Below are 19,363 nucleotides of genomic sequence, written 5' to 3' on the forward strand. Positions count from 1 at the left end.
ATATCCTATAGCAACTACGCTTCCTGTCGCGTTTGTCTCTACTAATTGAAAACAGAGATAGTCCTAGTTAATTACATGCTTGCAGATTTTTCTATAGCAGGATTCAAAATGCTTTTACATAATAAGAAAACGTGGCTACGCGCACGGACAGCGGATCGAACATTATGGGCCCAAATCCAGCTCATGCGGGATGGGCCAGACCTGGGCCACTATTTATCCGGTGCGGGCCTGCTTGGTCTGTTTCAACCTGGGCTCGACCCCCGTGAAGTTGAGGCCGTGAACTTGTTCTTTGTTCTACAGGCGTGGTTTATCAGTTATAACGGGACAGTTCATTAAAGGGAAAAACAGTTAATTAATGATGAATAGTTCACGCGTTACTGGACATGCTAATCACAAACTCAATTAATTTCTGAGCTACAACCTACTACATGGTCGAAATTTTTTATCCAACAGCCTACGCACACAATTGGATGTCAAATTACCCTACATTGACAGTTGCTATGTGTGAAAACTAACTCAGTATCCGAACAAAATGTAAACTATCATACATTACATATCATTCAGTGTACAGGCTATACATAAAATAAACGATCTTCAACTCTTCTCTTTGTATTCATACTCAACTTCAGATTACATTGACAGTATTAGTCGTGTACCTGGATGTTTGAACAATAGACAGGAGAAGAAGAAAGATGTCAGCAACGGGCAACCAAGCAGCAAACACAGCAACAACAACCAACAGCAATAACCAGCCTCAATTATGAAGCCTTCAAGTGATAGAGAACCAAGCAGAAAATCCCAGAAAACAGAGTAGAAAACAACCGAGAACCAGAATGTTCATGGCAATAGCAACAACAATCCAATGATCCCAAACAACTTGGCAAATAACCAACAACAATTGGCCAAGACAGCTTTGACTAGCTTGAACTCTTATGTAAGTTTCAGACAGTGTTTGGTTACAATATTCTGAGAATTTATGTTTCTTTCTTTAAGCCTTTTTTAAGAAAACCTTCTCTCCAGGCTCCAAAAAAAATCCCCCATGTTCTAACGGAAGGTCTGCCTTTTTATAGCCTACCCTCAGCACTTTACAGTCTGCTGGACAACTCAGAATTCCCTCTCCCTGCTGTTTTTCCACTCAGTTATTTTAAATAACCAGACCTCCCATGAGGTCCCTGACAGACCCTCTCTATTTTGTTGTTAAAGTGTCCTAATCTCTTATTTATTTAGCCAAAGCATGGGCAGCAGGAATATAATCTGACAGCACATGCTGTCCAATTATTTTAATTCCTTAACAGCTAACCATACACATGCTACCCACAATTTAAACCAAGAGAACATGTTATCCATTTAAAAATCACAGCCTGAACTGCAACTATAACACACCCTCAAATGTTTTTTGATTCAATTTGAACAAATCTCAAGCCACACACTCAGTTCCTAATTGAATTCAACAAAATCTCAGCAGACAAACCAATGACAAAGATCAGATTATCGCCATTCCAAACTGAACTAATTGACGACGTATATCGACTCGACTATACTAATTGTAATACATACAATCGAAACCAATGACCAGAAATCCAAAAGTATCAGTATGTGATTCAAATTGCACTGACATAAACCAAGTTGTACTGGGGACTAATTAATCGATCAAATTTAAATTCAGCTGACTGCACAGCTTACAAACATACACAAAAAATGAAGAAGGGCTTGACCAAACATAGAAACCTTGGGCAAAATGGACGGGGCAGTTAGAATTCACAGCAAATCAACTACAGACAATTGGCCATACAAACAGACCTTTAACTATAACAAAACACATGAACTAATAAAGTAAAAATACCTGGGAGTCTTGGAAAAGGAATCAGCAAATCCTAACTCGGATTTGAATCGACCTTTATTGGGGTTGAACGGGCTTTAATCGAAGTGTTCTCCACTGAGAACACTTCGATTAAGGTCCATTAGACCCTAATCGTCTGGTTCAAATGGACACCGACCGGACATCAGAATTTTTAGGGTTTCTAAAGGCGGATTTGAGATTTATGCTTCCCTAGTTAGATTCGGACCAAACCAAGCCTGGTTTGGTCACGAGGGAGGTCTGGGGAGTGTCTGGTACGAGTATGGTGTGGTTTGGTGTAGGTCATGGTTCGACTTGAATCTTCAAATGAAGATTCGAGAAACTAGGGACTGATTCGAAGCAAAAGGATAGCAGATCCGTGTTCAGGACAGTGAGGTGGTCCTAGGGTGTTCAGGGGGTGGTCACCGGCGTCCATGCCGCCGGGTTCTGGTGAAAGGGAAGCCATGGCGGCTGCTAGGGTTTCGGGGGGGTTCAGGGTTTGGTGAAGAAGACGAGTGAAGGGGGGGTTCGGATAGGGGGCGTGGGGTATGATAGAAGGCTTATATACGATCTAGGGGTTTAGATCCTGGCCGTCGGATCATGTGAGATCAAGGGCCAGGATCTATTCATTAAAGGGGGGCGACGTCGTTTGAGGGTGATGGTGGGTGAGACCGGGTAGGGGGAATGGACCGGGTCATGTTAACGGGTCTAGAGGAGGACATGGATCCGTTGGATCAATGGGGGTTGGACGGCTTAGATCATCTTGCCTGAAACGGCGTCGTTTGGGTAAATGAGCAGTCTGATCAAGACCGTCCGTTTGAATCAGATCAACGGTTCCAACAGGGATACTGATACGATGTCGTTTGGGGTCCTGCTGGGGCAGCCTGGGTTGGGCTTGGTCTTGCATTGGCTTTGGGCCTCATTTGGGGTCCAATCCGATTTCTTCACTTTTTTTTGTTATAATACAACTAAATTAAAATGAATTTAAAAACACCCATTAATCAACACCTAAACAATTATCACACACATATTAAAATTTTTAAAAATGGTTAAAATCACAGCCTAGAATAAAAGCTGCATATTTTTTGTGAATTTTCTTTTAATGACCGAATTATGGTTTGATTACCATGACAGACATACTTTGTATTTTGATCGATAAGATTAAATGCAAAATAGCCCGAACCACAAATGACTAACAGCACATGTCACGAAAAATCGAAAAATTGCACAGCGAGGTCATTTGTCACTATTTTTTTGTTTTCTTTTGGAGTGATTGTCCGTGAAGCAAAAATCACGTGCTTACAATCATTAATGGGAACCACATTATTATTTTCGCCAATGTGGACTGACTCAACGTCAAATGAGCAGACTGAGAGTTTGACATTTTTAGGCTTGACCTGAAATTAAGATTTCAAAGAGTAAGCATAAATAGGGTGTGTTATGAATATTCGTATCAAATAACCACTATTATTCTTAGCCCCACAATAGGCGCCAAATTGTTTTACCCCAAAAATGAGTAACAATTAAATTTATATGCGTTTTGAAGGATACATGGTTTAATTTAATATGAACAACTAAGAAGAAAAGATAGATGAATTAGTAACAAAATAGATGATCAAACCAATTGCAATATGGTGACCAAATCTAATCTTAGATTGAACAGAGGAATTCGTCCTCGATCGGACCCTCGGTGCAAGCTCGGTCATGACAAACAAGTAATGCCTTGAACTATAGCTAGAAGACAAAAGTAAATTTTTGTATTGTCACGCCCTAAAACCACGTGACCGGCACCCGGTACTCTACCCGACCTGAGTGAACCATCCCATAAATTAATATTCATCTATATACCTAATAGGGGATATGAAAGCCTCTTCAAATACAATCATCTTTATATATAACCCAAATCATAAAAAAATAATCTTTAAGCAATTATTTTACTTCGAAAGAAAACTTCAAAAAGGTAGAAGAAAGTTTCATTCATGCATGCCATATGAGTAACCATAGGATTACAACCCAAAATGAATAGGCTGAATACATAAACAACCTCTTAAACTTGTACTGTTTTTCCAATTATACACTTATACTAAGGCTTGTACCTATTAAACACCTTATCTTTATCAAAATGTGTCTATTAAACACAAATATGACAATTCTAAACCAAATGAAGTGCGTGCATATCACTCTCTTCTGACCTAACAACCAGAACTAATAAAAATATTACATGTCAGCAAACAAAGAAAAGATATATAAAAAGTAAAACTGAAATAATCTGTCTAACGAACGGTAAACCCACTAGATCTCTTCTTTTATCGATCAAAGCAAACAACAGACACACATTCATGGAGTTGTACAATTTGCCACATTATGCTTAATGTTATACACCACTAATCCTCAACTGGGCGTTGAAGAAGAGAAGCCTACATACTTCAATTCCTCAAGAATTGGGGAAGAGGTCTACTGAAGAACTCAAAATTGAGTAAGTTGTTTTAGTTGAAGAAAGAGAGGCGAGGAAAACAAGGCTCTGTTTTGTTGAATTAATGAATGGGTTTTGTTGAAGAAAAAGAGAAGGTGAGGAACATGGTTATGTTTTGTGGATTTTTCATAGTGGATGGCGTTGACCGATATATTTGACTCAAATAATCTAATTGGTATCAACACAACTGGTTATCACCATCGAATTCTGGAAGGAAAAAACCATGGCCGCCCAATTTGGCATATGCTCAGATAATTACATAAGTTAATGCGGTAAAAAGGAACAAGCCTTTCGAGTGAGGTGGTGGTAGCGATAGCTACATCTGAAGAAAAAGGAAAAAAATGGTTGACTTGGTTGATATAGCCGGAGAAGAGAAGAATGTAGGCTAAAAAAGATGATCGTTGAATTTTTATTTTTTCGGAGAGAACTCGTGCTTCCGGCAGGATAGTGTAAAATTAATGCTTTTACGTGTTAGGAAGAAGTGAGAACCGCGCGTTTGACACATCAGCAAAAAGTGCTTAAAAGATACATTTTTTACAACAATAGGTGTCTAATAGGTACAGGTTCAATAGGTGCAAGTTTAAGGGGCTGCCTATGTATTCAGTCAAATGAATACTACTATTGTCTATGGAATCTCTGTGATACGGAATGACATAGCCAACTAAGGCATAACCCGGTGGCTCAAAAGAATGATAATATAATAAAGTCCTCCACGGGTGCGAGGGTGGAGTCTCGCCAAAAGTATCAACAGGAAATGTAGAGCTGTCCTACCCACGTGGTCCAAGCTGCTCAGGTCCAGTCCCTAAAAACAGAAATAAAAATGTGGCCGAAAGGCCTAAGCTCCACATGTCTAGGACGAATCACGAACCGTTCCCCAACAAAAAATATAACACAAGCCTTAAGAAGTTGTAAGATATGCAATAACAATTGATATAAGAAGGAAACATTTATATCAATTAACAATTTAGAAATAAAATAATAAGATAAAACACATTTCAATGTCTTCCTTTAGCGTTGATCTTTACAAAATCATGTTAGATTTTTCATTTACCGGGAGCACTATACTATCACTGACACGAGGAAAGGTCAACTAGGTTATGTACCTAGCGGCAAGTATCATATACCCTACTTGCTCAGGTCGTCTCATCGTGGTGCCGCACGAATCGACTCAGCCGTGCTAATAAAGTAGCACGATAGTACCCCCTAATGGGAAGTACACTGTCGTAGTCCCCAACCGTAAGGTAGGTTCTACGCCTACACCGGCACGTGTAGTTTCATGACCTAATGAGAAAAAATATCCAAGGTCAATCTCGGTGAACTTAAGTAACTCCCAAAACCTTTACATTTATCGATGACAATATTCATAGCTAAATCAATTATTTGAAAATAGTTAAATCTAAAATATTTCACAACTCATGTATTTGCGTTTTAAAAAAAAAAATACTACAAGTGCTATTCTCATTTGTTTAGTTTTAAAATTTGAATAACATTTCAACAAAATAATATTCATAGCACTCAAATCTTCTATGATGCAAGAAATGGTACAATCCCAACTCGCTCGTCCCCACAAGATAGGACTCATATTTAGAAGCCCAATTTAATCGTGTTTTGATATGAGTTTGGAGAAAAGCTCTGAAGGTAATAAGTTTCAACGTACCTCAAATCGCTTCCAACCTTACCCGAATGATCCGATAATGCCGACAAGCCTCAATCTACATATACGAACTCACATAATTCAATAACGCGTCACAACAATACTAACTAACCCAACTAAGTGTCTAAAACTTTAAGTCTAATTTCATAAGTTTAGCAAAAATCCCCATTTCATCACTTGAAGGTAAATCCTTGAATTTTGACTCCAAATCCTTCATTAAACATATTGTGGGATCTATTCGTTCCACTAGAAGATTGAAATAACATCGTTCAAATAAGACCCAACACTATTCATCCTCCCTACCAACCAACTCTTTTAGGGTTTCATGAATAGAAGTTTAAATAAAATTCTACCTTCATAATACACTCTACTACGCCCATGGAGTATAATACCTAAGTTTGGAGTGAAGATATTACCTCTTTGTCAAACCCTAGAATTTTCTAGATTTGAGTTCTTGAAGTGTCCTTGAGATTTTCTTCAAAGATCTATGAATTCCATGATGTTGGAGAGTTAAGAGATATAATAAATGAACCAAATTTTACTAAAGAAAGACATTTAATTCATACCTTAAAGATATATTAATGGTAGATGGCTCTTCCTTCTCTCTAGATTTTCAATAATTAAGTCCCAAATAATTAAAATATCTTAAGTATTAAAATATCTGTCTTATGGCCCATTCTTATTCCTTGCCAAAAAAGAAACAACTAGCTTTAGTCGTTGGGACGCGGGGGCAGGCGCGACGCGCCAATATCGCGCGACCTATCCCATTTCCTAAAAAATGCGGACGCCGACTTTGGCGCTACCACTTCAGTTCATTGCCTTTGCAAGCTCTAACTTGCCTTGGACCTCTTTCTTTTGACTTCTCATTTTATATTCAAATGAGTTCCATTATCAAGCTACTAAATTTTTCTTAATTTCCATTCCTTTGTTCATTTTTAATTCGATTTAATGCTCTTGTCTCCTTGTCCCCTTAGTCATGGACAACCCTTAGTTTCTTACTTATCCAATAATATAATTTTATTAATTAATCTTTTATAGTTCAGTTTAATTAACTTACATCCTTAAATCTCGAAATTAGTCTGAATTAATTATAAAAATTCACGAGGCTTACATATATTGCCTTGAATTGCGTATTACAATGTGTCAGACTAAAGATAAACTTCCCCTTTATATAGTAGGAGAGTTTCAGTCCTAGTATAAGTCTAAAAAAGGTAAAATCTTCTTTTTCCGGTAATTATTGATCCATAATCGATATTGAACGAGATTCGCGCCGTCATATCTGATTGAGGACAAATATTACGGTCCCCTATCCGTCATGCATAACCATTCACCGCCTCTCCCGAGGTCTAGAAGTTATACTCGGTCCGGAGCGCGTTGCTTTACCATGTCGGATGTCATATATATCGTTCACTCTTCCTAGGTCTCGATATGAGGGGTTGCCGACCTCAACTATTATTTCGTCGATCTGTGCTTCCCCTTCGTCCTCTCACCGGGGAATCGTAGGAAACTTTGCCCCCGATTTTACCCGTACACACCTTTCTTTGATCTTGATTTATCCTCTCTCTATATATATCATATTATTGGTAATTTGGTTTAGATACTGAGTAATAGTAGTATCTTTATATGGTCTAGCACTATTTAGTTTATAAACTAACTTTTGGAATGCAGTTATATTAGGATTTTTTTAATGAAAGACGAAATACATAAATAGTCCCTTTAAATTGTCCTCAATCATGAGGCAAACCCCTTAACTGAGTCTATTTTCGGTTAGACACTTCTACTCGGTAAAAGTGTGCCTAGTAGATACCTTAGGATGACATGGATCTTATTGTGTTTTTCTGTTCTCGTCTTTCAAATTAAACTTAATTTTTTTGTGGGTCCCACTATAACCTCCCCCCGGTTAATTTCACTTTCTTCACCGAAAAATTCATCTCCACCATAATTTTAATGTGGATCCCACTGTTTTAATTTTTCCCATATTAATTCCATTTTACTCCTAAAATAATTCATTTCCATCACCAAATTTTCTTGACCTAAACACAGGAATATCAACAACTCTTTCACGGTTCCACTTTCCGCCATTAATTCATCTCTTCTCCTTCAATCTTAAAAAAAAAATCAATAACAACCACTACTCCATAACAAAGTCACTGATCATGCATAAAAATTCAATCTCATTTCCGGCAATCGACCTTCTCCAATTCCCTTTTGAGGCTATAATTTGAAAAATTTCATGGTCCAATTAATTTGTCGTTTAGCAACTGGTAGCGAAACTCTACCTGTTTTGCTCGGTGTCATCAGCGGCGACGGAATTATAAGAAATGAAGCACAATAATGTTATTCATAATGGGCCCTTAAAGAAGCACCTGCAAAATTATGTGAAAACCTGATTTAACCTACCAGCAAAACAAATAATTATGTAATTAAGCTATTTTCTGGATTAAAAGATTGTGTATTTTGTTATATGTGGTTGTTGGGGAAGAAGAGTTGAAGAAGGAAAAGGGGAAAAGAAAGAAAGAAGTAGGGTAGTGGTGGTGACTAATTTGTAATTTATATTTTATTAGGTTTTCTAATTTTTTATTAATTTTATTTTAATTGTTTAGCCACGTGTTAATACCAATTGGTTCTTAAAATTATTTTGAAATGTGTATCACACACATCGGCTGATTACGTCGAGTATTTACTTGATACACTTTATAATCACTTAAAGTGTTTAATTGAAAATGAGCTCATATAAGATATTTGCCGGATAGTTCATGACAACTTAAAGGGAATATTTATGTATTTTGCCAAAAGACAAACAATATTAGAAAAGAAAAAAGACAATGAATAAATGAGATGTTTCTCAACTCGGCAAATATTTATTCACAATTAATGTATACATAGTTATTTTATCATTTTTAATTGATTAATACGGATGAGAATACTACTCTCTCCTGTTCAAAATAAGTAATTTTTTGGTCTTTTTTTGTGTCCAAAATAAGTGATTTTTTCAGATTTCAAGAATGAATTAATTATTCTTTTTCTACATTCCCCTTGGAGTAAATAATGTTGGAGTATTTATGTGAAGAGATAATAAATATTAATGTGATCAATTTTATTACTAATTAATGTTAAAATGTGAATTTCTTAATCTATGCGAAAACAGCTAAAAAATTACTTGTTTGTATCATTTAACCATCATTAATGGATGAGAGCTCGTGTGATCGACATAATAATCTATTTATACTATGATTTAATGCAAATAAATGAATATATATCAATTTTTTTAACCTTTGGGTCCGAGAATAGCAGATGACGTGTCAATTAGGAAGAAGGATAAAGAAGCGACCAAACTCTGTTTCTGCACCCTCAAGTCTAACCTGTTCTACCTTCCAAATTAACTGAACTTCACATTCACATCTCTCACCCAGACTATATTTTGATAATAAAAAAATAAAAGGCGTGTTCTGATCGAAAAGCTAGGGTTTTTTTGCTTTGGCTTCGTGATAAGGCAAAGAAAGTTGAAGGGAAAATGGAAGGTGTGAGCAATGGAGGGATGTTGTACCATGAGGTACAAGAATCTAAGCTTTGCGCAGTGCATTGTGTGAACACCGTTTTACAAGGGCCGTTCTTCTCAGAGTTCGATTTGGCGGCGGTGGCTTCCGATCTGGACCGTGCGGAGCGGCAGATGATGGTACAAGGTGGCGGCGACTTTGTTCCGGAACAGTCTCATAATGTTTCCCTCGACGGCGATTTCAGCATCCAGGTTCACACACAGACACGTGTATTTTATGTTTATGCGCTTTATGCTAATTGAAAATTGAAGTCTTGTGATTCTGCAGTGATTTATGAATGGAAATTAAATTTATGTGTAATTAATGTTTTTACCTTTTTCATTGAGCGTATATGGAAGTAAAGACAGGATTTTTGTTGGAAAATTGATGCGTAAGTTGCTTATTTTGAATGCTGCTTTGTATCTTTTGTGCTATGTTTGACATCGGATGACTATTGGTGTGACTCAAGGAGTCAATTTTAGTCAGCTTTTGAATAATGCTAATTCAAACTAAGATTGATAAGGAAATGATAGGTTTTCGGTAGTCTAGAGCTCTTTATTGTATGATGTTTATCTTGAGTATTTAGCATTGATGTGAAAGCAGTAGTGTTGAGCAGTTTAAACCCTTTTGAAATCCTGTGTTGAAATTCATAATCCTATTGTGATAAGGTTTGAACTGTTCCAGCTGAGTTTCAACTCGCTTTTTGATTGAAACCCTTGTATTAGATGCATAAAATCTAAATTAACACTTCTTTGGTATACATAGTCCTGTAATGCGTCATGTGTGTGCTAAATGTTTTTGGCTCAAGCTTGGTTGATTGTGTATAATATGCAAGCATGTAATTAGGTGAAAATGATTTGCCAGAAACTCAATCGAGCTTCAATAGGAAAAGAGCCAGGTCCATCTTCTGTGTAGCTCCACATCTGACCTAGCTCACTTGCTCAATTATGGAATTGAAATTTCTCTCAAGTCCTAATGGATGACACTTCTCTCACGGAGTTGCTGATTCACAATCAAGTCTTACTTGTATAGCTTAGAGTTATAAACTGATAGCAATATCTGCAGTTTGTACTTGATTAATGAGAAGCAGAGACGGTTTTCTGTATTTTATAATAATGATATGGTACTTGGATCGGAACATCATTTGAGAACACACTTTTGTATCTTCTTCTTTTTTGATAAGGTAAAAATTCTATTAATAAGGTACCAAATTGGGACAAAAAAGATCACTTTTGTATCTTCTAAACCTATTCCTCTGTTTTTCGTATCCAAAACCTGCAATATAATCAAGGGTGCAGGACGTAGTTTCCCTTGCATTCCTTTCTACCAGTATTGCTACCATTTGAATATAATGGGCAAATTCATCTTCATGGATATTGCCATGTTTTGTCAATATGCCCTACCATACTTTGGAAAATTTCTATTTTTTAATAAGGATGATGCTTGGGCGAGCTTGCGCGCACCTCGACTATTATACCGGGTACCTGCTACCTTCCACCGACGTAAGTATCGGATAACTCCATCCACCAAGCCTTAGATCGATTGGAATAAATAACCTGGCCTTTTTTGTCTATGGATTTGAACCCTGGTCTCCAAGGTTTTCACCCATCATTGACCATTGATCACTGGGCCACGTCCTTGGATGTGAAAAATGTTAATTTGTTAATCTAAATAGTAATGATATTTAAATTTGGAAGTCAAGAGTTCCCAATGAGTTTGGCTACATTTTGAAGATTTAAATGATTATTTTGATGAGATACTTTCATTTTGAATTTGCTGATCTGGACTCTCGTTGCTATCGTGGTATTTTATCTGTTATTTAACCTTGGGAGATGCATGTGGGATCAATTTAGTATGTTGTTTTCTAAAATATGCAAAAATAGCTTAAGCAGTCAAGTAAACTTCCATGAATGCAGAGATTGTGGAACTTCCTATAATTGTATTTAGGGTTAATGTGTATTTTGCATTTGTTTTCGGTAAAGTTGGATTCCAGAAATAGTCTCGAATTCTGGATTTGATAAAATGCCTAAACAAAATTTGTACTTTCCATTTCAAAAAGTAAAGTTCTTGACAACGATGGTTATTCATTTAAGCCTTTCGCTAGTACCACTAGATCTTAAACAAGGTGGAAATTCTGGTGCGCTAATAGATCTTCAACAAGGTGGAAATTCACGTATTGCATGATAGCATGTTCCTACGGAATAATTTTACTAATAATGGAAAAGCACTCCATACAAAAGCACAGAGATATACCAAAGAAATAGAGAATCCACATGAAGATATGATTTATGATTCTCTACGAAAGACGCCTAATTTTCTATACAAATAAGAATCTCATGGGTGCGCCAAAAAAAACTAAAATCATGAGGTTATTCCTCTACTGCACAAAATCAAGCTCTTTCCCATTCAAAAGTTAGCTATTTCTTTCCCCCCATGTTGTCACGTAAGTGCTAATAAAATGACAACCCACACAAGGTGTCTTCAATTCCTTCCTTTAAACGGCCTACTAAATAGTGCATTCTTCATAGTTTCGGCATGTTCATGTACTCCAAACCATCTAAAAAACTCCCACTACAAACTTGATGCTACTTCGCAATGCGGTAAGAGATCATCCACGTCTTCTCCCAACTGTTTGCACATTAAACACTAACTAACATATGTGATCCTCCTCTTCCCAGGTTTTTGACCGTCAGAATCGCACCCCTAACCACTAACCAAGCATAAAAAGCATATCTTTCTGGCACCCTAGGATCCAAATTGATAGATGAGGAAACACGACTTCTCTCTAACTTGCAAGTAGCAACTTACCATAGTACCTCCTTACTATGAATCGTGCACTACGCCCTAACTCCATTTACAAGAATCATAATCATATTCTTTTTTAATGATGGTGGTGTCTGGACGAGCTTGTGTGCACCTCGATTGTTCCACCCGTTACCTGCTATAGTGCTACCTCCCACCAGGAAAGCAATCCTCAACATATTGTCTCCGCACTACCTCCCCCACCACCCACTCCCCAAGCCAACACGCCCCTCCCCAACAAATTGCGTAAACAAATATCTTATCAATTTTAAATATGTCACTTAAGTACTGATATTGTAGGAACTCGTCCAGCTTTAATGCAATATCTTATTTATAAATGAAAAGGATATCAAAGTAGTAGCAGGAAGAGGAAACATCTGAATGTATAGTGTCGAAAATTTATATCAAATTGCTTCCTTTTTGACAATAGATTTGGGGGACTGGAACGCGTCCTCTATTGGAGAGTGGGGTCCATGTGTTACCTCTGTCTGGGCCTGGTTTCTAGATCCAAACTGCCTGTTGGGATGCTTCGTCGTGCAAGCTGTGTTTTGGTTCTCTTCAGTGAACAATAAAATTTTTAATTTTCGGTAAACATTCTGTTACGTATGCATGATAACTTTATATATGTGAAAACTAAAGATGAGATCTCTATTCAGTAGACCAGGTTCATACTAGATTATTAGTTGTAATATCATGCCAGTTAATTAAATTTGTCCTTGGCAGATCTACCATGAATCAATATGAAGGAAGTAAATTTTTTCAGTGAGATTTATAGTGAAGAAAGGAGAAGTATTATTTAAACCCAAGTTTGTGCACTGATGGGTTCAATTTTTAAACTCGTTAATCTAGCAAATAATCACCACATCACAAGACATATATGAAATGATCTAATATAACCACCCGACTTCCCAACAAAAAAAGATTATCTTAAAAAGGAAGGAGAAGAAAAAGGAGGTAAACATTTTCTTAAAAAAAGAAAAAGGAGGTGGTCATAACTTAGATGACGATCACTATGTATTAGCATATTCTTCTGTTAACAAAGTCCTTGATAGGTACTTCCTCTGATCCCTTTTTGTTTTGCAGATGACTATGGTTTCTACTTCAGTTAAATTTTCCCTTCAATCCTCACTTTGGAAGTTAATTTGGAAACTTTATGTCGAGTTAAGGTCTTTTAGTTGTGAAAGAATTTTGATTAAAGCACCTTGATATGACTGCAGTAAATGCTGTGTGATGTTAGCCCCCAGTAAATGTTGTGTGATGTTAGTCTCCTAATCAAATATTATCTCTTTCCTACATAAAGAGTTATCATGGTCACTTACAATACGTAATACGGAAGTCGAAAACCCTTTTCTGTAGCATAATTATTACCGGTTTGAATTACACGTCATTAAGGGACCTTTATGGGGTGATAGTGGTGGAGTGTTGCTTTGTATTTCTGGATGAAGTTTGTGAGATGAATATATTTTATTCTTTCTAAAATCTGAATGCGCAGCTTACCATCATTTGGCCCCAGGGACTTGGAGTTGATCTAGTAGTAAGGGCGCAACATGTGATCTGTGGGTTAGGTGCACGTAACATGTTCGAACCCTGCCCGAAAACAAAAGCTTGGTATTAATTGGAGAAGGGCAGAAGGTCGGACCCATTATCCACCGAATTTTAAACCGTGCACCAGTTGCCATCAGATATTCCTCAGTTTTTAAAAAAAAAAAACATAGTCATCAATTGAACTTCCATGAGTGTAGAAATTGTATCACTTTCTGTCATAGTAATTGAGTTGATTTATGGTGCGTGTTTTATTCACTTTAGGCAGAGCTGACTTCAGCAGGAGTGCAATTTCAGATCTGACGAAATATGTAGACATATGAACTGAGGAAATATCTCATCAGTTTTGAACTGTCATAAAACTATTGATTACCAAGGAACACAGGATCCAGCCTTTTATTGTAATGAAATCTTGTATATAAAGGATGCAAAATCCAAGTTTAATATGATATATCCTGTCTATGAATGGAATGGATACCAATTTCCAACACAATAAGAATCTTATCAGATTATTTTGTCAACTATTTCTATAACATTTAGTGTGTATGCAATGGATTTGAGTCTGTATTGAAGAGAAGGCTCCATATTTTTAGTGAGCAAGATTTTTCCTCTGGTTTTATATTCTTTTTTTGTTTGGTAAATAAAATTTTTTATTACCAGACCCCACGGTATGTTGTTGTTGTTGTTAAAATTTTTTATTACCAAATGCAATCTGGTTTTATATTCTCTTCAGGTAACAAAGTTTAATGTTCTTATGGGACTTCTGTAAATGTGTACCAAGCATAATGAATTCTGCGTTTGTGGAAACTAAAGAAGAGATTTCTAATTAGGAGACTAGATTCAAGCTCAACATCAAAGAAGTAAATTAGTTTCTTTCTTGACGTGATTGAACTTTGAAGTTTAAAAAGGAGAAATACAATCAATAATATTTAGTTTGAGTGCTGATGGGTGTAACTTTTAAATATGAGATGGTCTTGTAATCATTCTTATATCTAAGGATTGATCACCAGCTTACGCAAAAGTATGACATGTCATATTTTGAACAAAAAAGAACTTTTTTATAAAAAGAAAGAGAAAAGAGGCCCTCGGTCAAAGAGGTGGAGTAACAATCTAGTGAAATCTGAATAGAGATGAAACTAGGTGAACTTGTGTTATCTGTCTAGGTCTTGGTGGACAGACTTACCTGGTACATGTGCTGGTGAGAGGTAACAAGTATTTAATGGACTAGCCGAGATGCAAAGCTGGCTTGATATCGCCACTGTATCAAAAAGGGAAAAAGAGAGAAAAAGAAAGGGGAAAAAAGTGATAGAATTTGAGCAACAATGAGGAGAGAACATAATATGGATGAAAACCACTATGTATTTGTATGGCATTTCGTTGTCAAACTGTTGATGAGCTTTTGCTCTGATTCCTGCTGTTTGCAAATGCTGTTTGGCAAATGATCCTGGTTTCTTCTTTAGTTATAATTTTCTCTTCATCCTGATTTTGAAAGTTCTTTGAGAACTTTATTTATAGTTTAGGGCATATTAGTTGTGAAAGAGCTTTGATTGATAGTATATTGATGCCTGTGCTAGTGAAAAGGTAATGGGTACTCGATGGAATAGTTGAGGTGCCAGCACACGGGCTTAAACACCTCCGTTATTAAAAAAAGCAAAAATAAAAAAGATTAGAAAGTAGCATTTGTGACTGCAGTAAATGTTGTCTGATGTTAGTCTCCTAATCAAATATCACATCTTCTCTTTCAAATATTTAAATATCTGGTAGGGTCCCAATTTCGATCAATTGAAAACATAAGCTCGGCAAGCCTATTTTTTCAACAGATATAGAAGGAAAGATTATTATACACATACCTTCTTCCAAAATAAAGAAGGAATTATAATGATTGTCAATATCCCTAGTGGTCTACTTTTAGCATGTAAGAGCATGTTTATGGGATGAAATTTTTGTAAATAAGGTAATTATCACGGAAGGTGTTGAGAGGCAGGAGTGCTGCTCATTGCCATCTTATTTCTTGAAGATCACCAATTAATTGTCCCTATCAAAAGCATGTAAATTCACAGGTGATAATAAAGAGAGATAGATATGTAGCCAATACTGGATCTACATGTCTGTATGCTGGTTTGGAATTTAAAAGTTCTTGTTAACCTTTTAATAATTCTCCTTTCTTCAATGCAACCTACCGACATGCATTTTATTTATTCTCATGTTGTTTATCCTCTATGGTAAATGATTACCTGTTCCTTGGATATGCAGGTGGTATTGATTTTGAGGCCACCATTAAATATACTAGCTAGACATAAAAGAATGGTGGAAATGCAAATCTAGTTTGCCCCGTTAGCAAGTGAAATGTCTAGCTTTAGCCTGGGTTTATTGCTCATTTATGTAGCCCAAAGTTTTGTTTAAACTGTTTGAGTTTGAGCAAGACAAATTAGCGTGTGACATAACTAGGGAATCAGGCACTATGAACATACAACTTGCTTGTTCCTGTGGCATCTATTTTTCCATTGCTTTTCTTATATTACCATTATGCTTTATCTGCAGAGCTTAATTTTTAACTTGAAATTGGGTGGCAGGTTTTGCAAAAGGCACTGGAGGTGTGGGATCTGCAAATCATTCCACTGGACAGCCCAGTTGCTGAGCCGGCTCAGATTGATCCAGAACTGGAAAGTGCATTTATCTGTCACTTGCAGGACCATTGGTTCTGTATCAGGAAAGTAAATGGGGAGTGGTACAACTTTGACAGTCTTAAGGCTGCGCCTGAGCACCTTTCCAAATTTTACCTTTCAGCCTATTTAGACTCTTTGAAAGGGTTTGGCTGGAGCATTTTTCTGGTGAAGGGAAATTTTCCCAAGGAATGTCCGATCAGTTCTTCTGAAGCTTCTAATGGATATGGACAATGGCTGTTACCAGAAGATGCAGAGAGGATTACCAAGTCCTGCAACGCAGCACAGAGAACTGGTGGCAGAAGTGGTCAAACTTCGTGGCCTTCTGACCCATACCGCCAGTATGAGGAAGATGGAATGCTTTTAGATCAAGAAGATGAGGATCTGAAAGCTGCAATTGCTGCCAGCTTGATGGATTCTTCCCCCGCTGTCAGCAGCAAACCTGACACCTCGGAAAATGAAAATAAGGACAAAAGTGCAGCTAATGCATGACAAGGAAATATTTTACAGTGTTTTAAGCCGAAAAAACTTATGAACAGTTTTTATTCAAAATTGTATCCAGTGTTGGATACTAGTTCATAATCTGCAGCCTAAACAGTGATGTTTTTACTTATTTAAAAAGAAAAATACACAGTGATGTTGTTTGTTGGCTGAGACCAAGATGGAGCTATACAAATTTGAAAACAAAAATGGAAAACCTATATCTTCCTGGACTTTGTACTTTGTAGCTATTTAGTTCCTCCATTCAATCTGTTTTTACGATACAATTTAGTTACAATTATTGTTTTCTTATGTGTTATATTTTCTTCTTCCTCCATTCACTTTACTTTCTTTTCTTTCTTTAGTCCTGTGATAATTTTATTGGCTTTGTTCAGGCATCTGCTAGACTGGTACTTATCTGAAATTTCAGCTGGAAGCATCTTATTAGTAAACTGTGGTCTTCGATGATAAGTAAAGCATAAGCGCCTCCAGAACAAAGCCACTTTATCAATTTCCTGTTATTAAGTTCTAATTTATTTTTTTCCGGACAATACAAATTCTGTAAAATGAAGTAATAAATAGTTTGCATGATTCAAAAGATTGAAAACTATTGTTTGTGCTGCTTTGGTTTGAAAAAGGCTACGTTTTCAAACACAGCAAAAACTCAACAACTGGTCTAGTTGTATTGGTGGGAAAATGGCATTACACGTGGAATGCTAGTATGCCGACGAAGCAGACACGTAGAGCAGTGATGTAGCGGCAAATGACATTCTCAATTAATAGAATTAATTGAGAGAGGAAGGCACGAGAGAAACACCTATTCTCATTGTCATCCTGCTGCTAGAAGGTCCTGTCTCTGCATGGGAGGCAGCCACGGAATAGCAGACGAAGTGGAGCAGCCACGGGAGTAACAGCAGGGGTAGCATCAGGAAGAGATTCGGGGTGTGTGTGTGTGGGGGGGGGGGGGGGGGGGTTAATAGATACTGAAATTGGAAGGGAAGCAAGAGGCAATTCTTCGGAAACAAGCCCAATAGCTTCATCACTCTCGAAGCCATGATCAAACAATCTATCAACAAAGTCAGGGGGAGGATAACAACATCTTCATCGAAAATCACTAAAAGAGCACTCTCTTGCTCATCCGTGAGTCTAAAGGGTACTGAATTTGTTGGAGGGTCGCGAGAAGGAGTAGTTTCATCATTGGAAATCACACGTCTTCTGACTCGTGGTCTTCACACTAAAGAACCCTCACTTGTTTCCTCTTCGCCATCAGAGCCACGGGCTCCATCATTTTTCCTCTTTGAAGAAGAAGCACTTAAAATTCTTTCCTGAGCAAGACTTACAGAAAGTTTGGTTAATGGAACAGACGAGGGACTAATGCCACGAATAGGAAACTCAAAAAGGGAAGGGGGGGGAGGATGAGAAATTCCTGAATAAACAAGGAAGAGAAAGGAGAGACATTGAAGGTAAAAATTACTGCGCGTCTTCACTTTCCAACTAAATTTTTGAGAAAGATATTTCCAATATCTTTTCTACATAGGTGCAGCTGTTAACATCTTTTCTACCCAAGCATGAAAGTTGGGAATTTCATCAAAAACCTCCATGGTTGCTGAAAAATTAGGTATCTGATTATAATGAAGTCTTTTGATAGGAGCAACAACAAAGCGTGCATACCAGCTGATCGAGACCAACCCTGCACTACTATTGAGTAGCTAGAGAGGTCGAAACAGCTTTTACCCGATTAAAGTCGGGATCGATTTCCACAGGGAGCTAGATATTGGAGTCGGTTGTCTATCTAAAGTGGAGTTGTGTATTTGCTCCAAATTGAACTTCTACACATTTTTGGTTTTGATTATGATTCTAATTTTATAAAACTACAATGCTCAATTAAACTAAAATAAACTAAAGTTAAACTATTGCGAGTTGTTCAAATGATTAAAAAGGCACCAGGGTAGTGACTTTCGCCTAGGTGGTCAATTGACGGATTCTTGAGTCTAAAGCTAGATTGTCACATTTGGGGAGTATGATATAATCATTGCACGATTCTACTCACTCTATACCTCTCGGTAGTTCGAGTGATTTTGCACGAATTGACTTTCTCAAGACCAATTGGGTATGCAAATTTGCACAAGCAATCAAGGTTCAAGTCGGGTATTATTATCTCTAGGTTTAACCCTTTAATTGGGGCTATCAATCTCTTGAGTACGCCCCAATTCTTTGTTGGACCAATTTCAAAGACTTAGGCTCTCTTTCTCAAGAAGAGCCAAAGTCAACTAAACATAAACTAGTGTTTGCAACCACTAATTCAGCAATTAAATATGAAATTAGTCCAAATATCAAACACCCATAGACAATCAAGCATCAAAACACAAGACCCAT

The 19,363-nt window shown here is 37.1% G+C and overlaps 1 protein-coding gene across 1 annotated transcript; it reads left to right on the forward strand.

Annotated features, from left to right (window-relative positions):
* Positions 1–9,258: 9,258 nt before the first annotated feature.
* On the forward strand, positions 9,259–17,218 carry LOC107770203 (ataxin-3 homolog). Its single transcript, XM_016589481.2, has 2 exons — positions 9,259–9,712; positions 16,418–17,218. Exons 1-2 carry the CDS (start codon positions 9,479–9,481, stop codon positions 16,997–16,999), a joined length of 816 nt encoding a protein of 271 aa, XP_016444967.1. The 5' UTR covers positions 9,259–9,478; the 3' UTR covers positions 17,000–17,218.
* Positions 17,219–19,363: the final 2,145 nt, after the last annotated feature.

The sequence above is a fragment of the Nicotiana tabacum genome, chromosome 5, assembly GCF_000715075.1.
Source record: "Nicotiana tabacum cultivar K326 chromosome 5, ASM71507v2, whole genome shotgun sequence".
Classification (NCBI taxonomy): Eukaryota; Viridiplantae; Streptophyta; class Magnoliopsida; order Solanales; family Solanaceae; genus Nicotiana; species Nicotiana tabacum.

Excerpts from the sequence above, each read along its gene's own strand:
- LOC107770203 (XM_016589481.2), top strand. The coding sequence starts at position 9,479 with ATGGAAGGTGTGAGCAATGGAGGGATGTTGTACCATGAGGTACAAGAA. Across the intron at positions 9,713-16,417 it reads ACGGCGATTTCAGCATCCAG|GTTTTGCAAAAGGCACTGGA; the intron begins GTTCACACACAG and ends ATTGGGTGGCAG.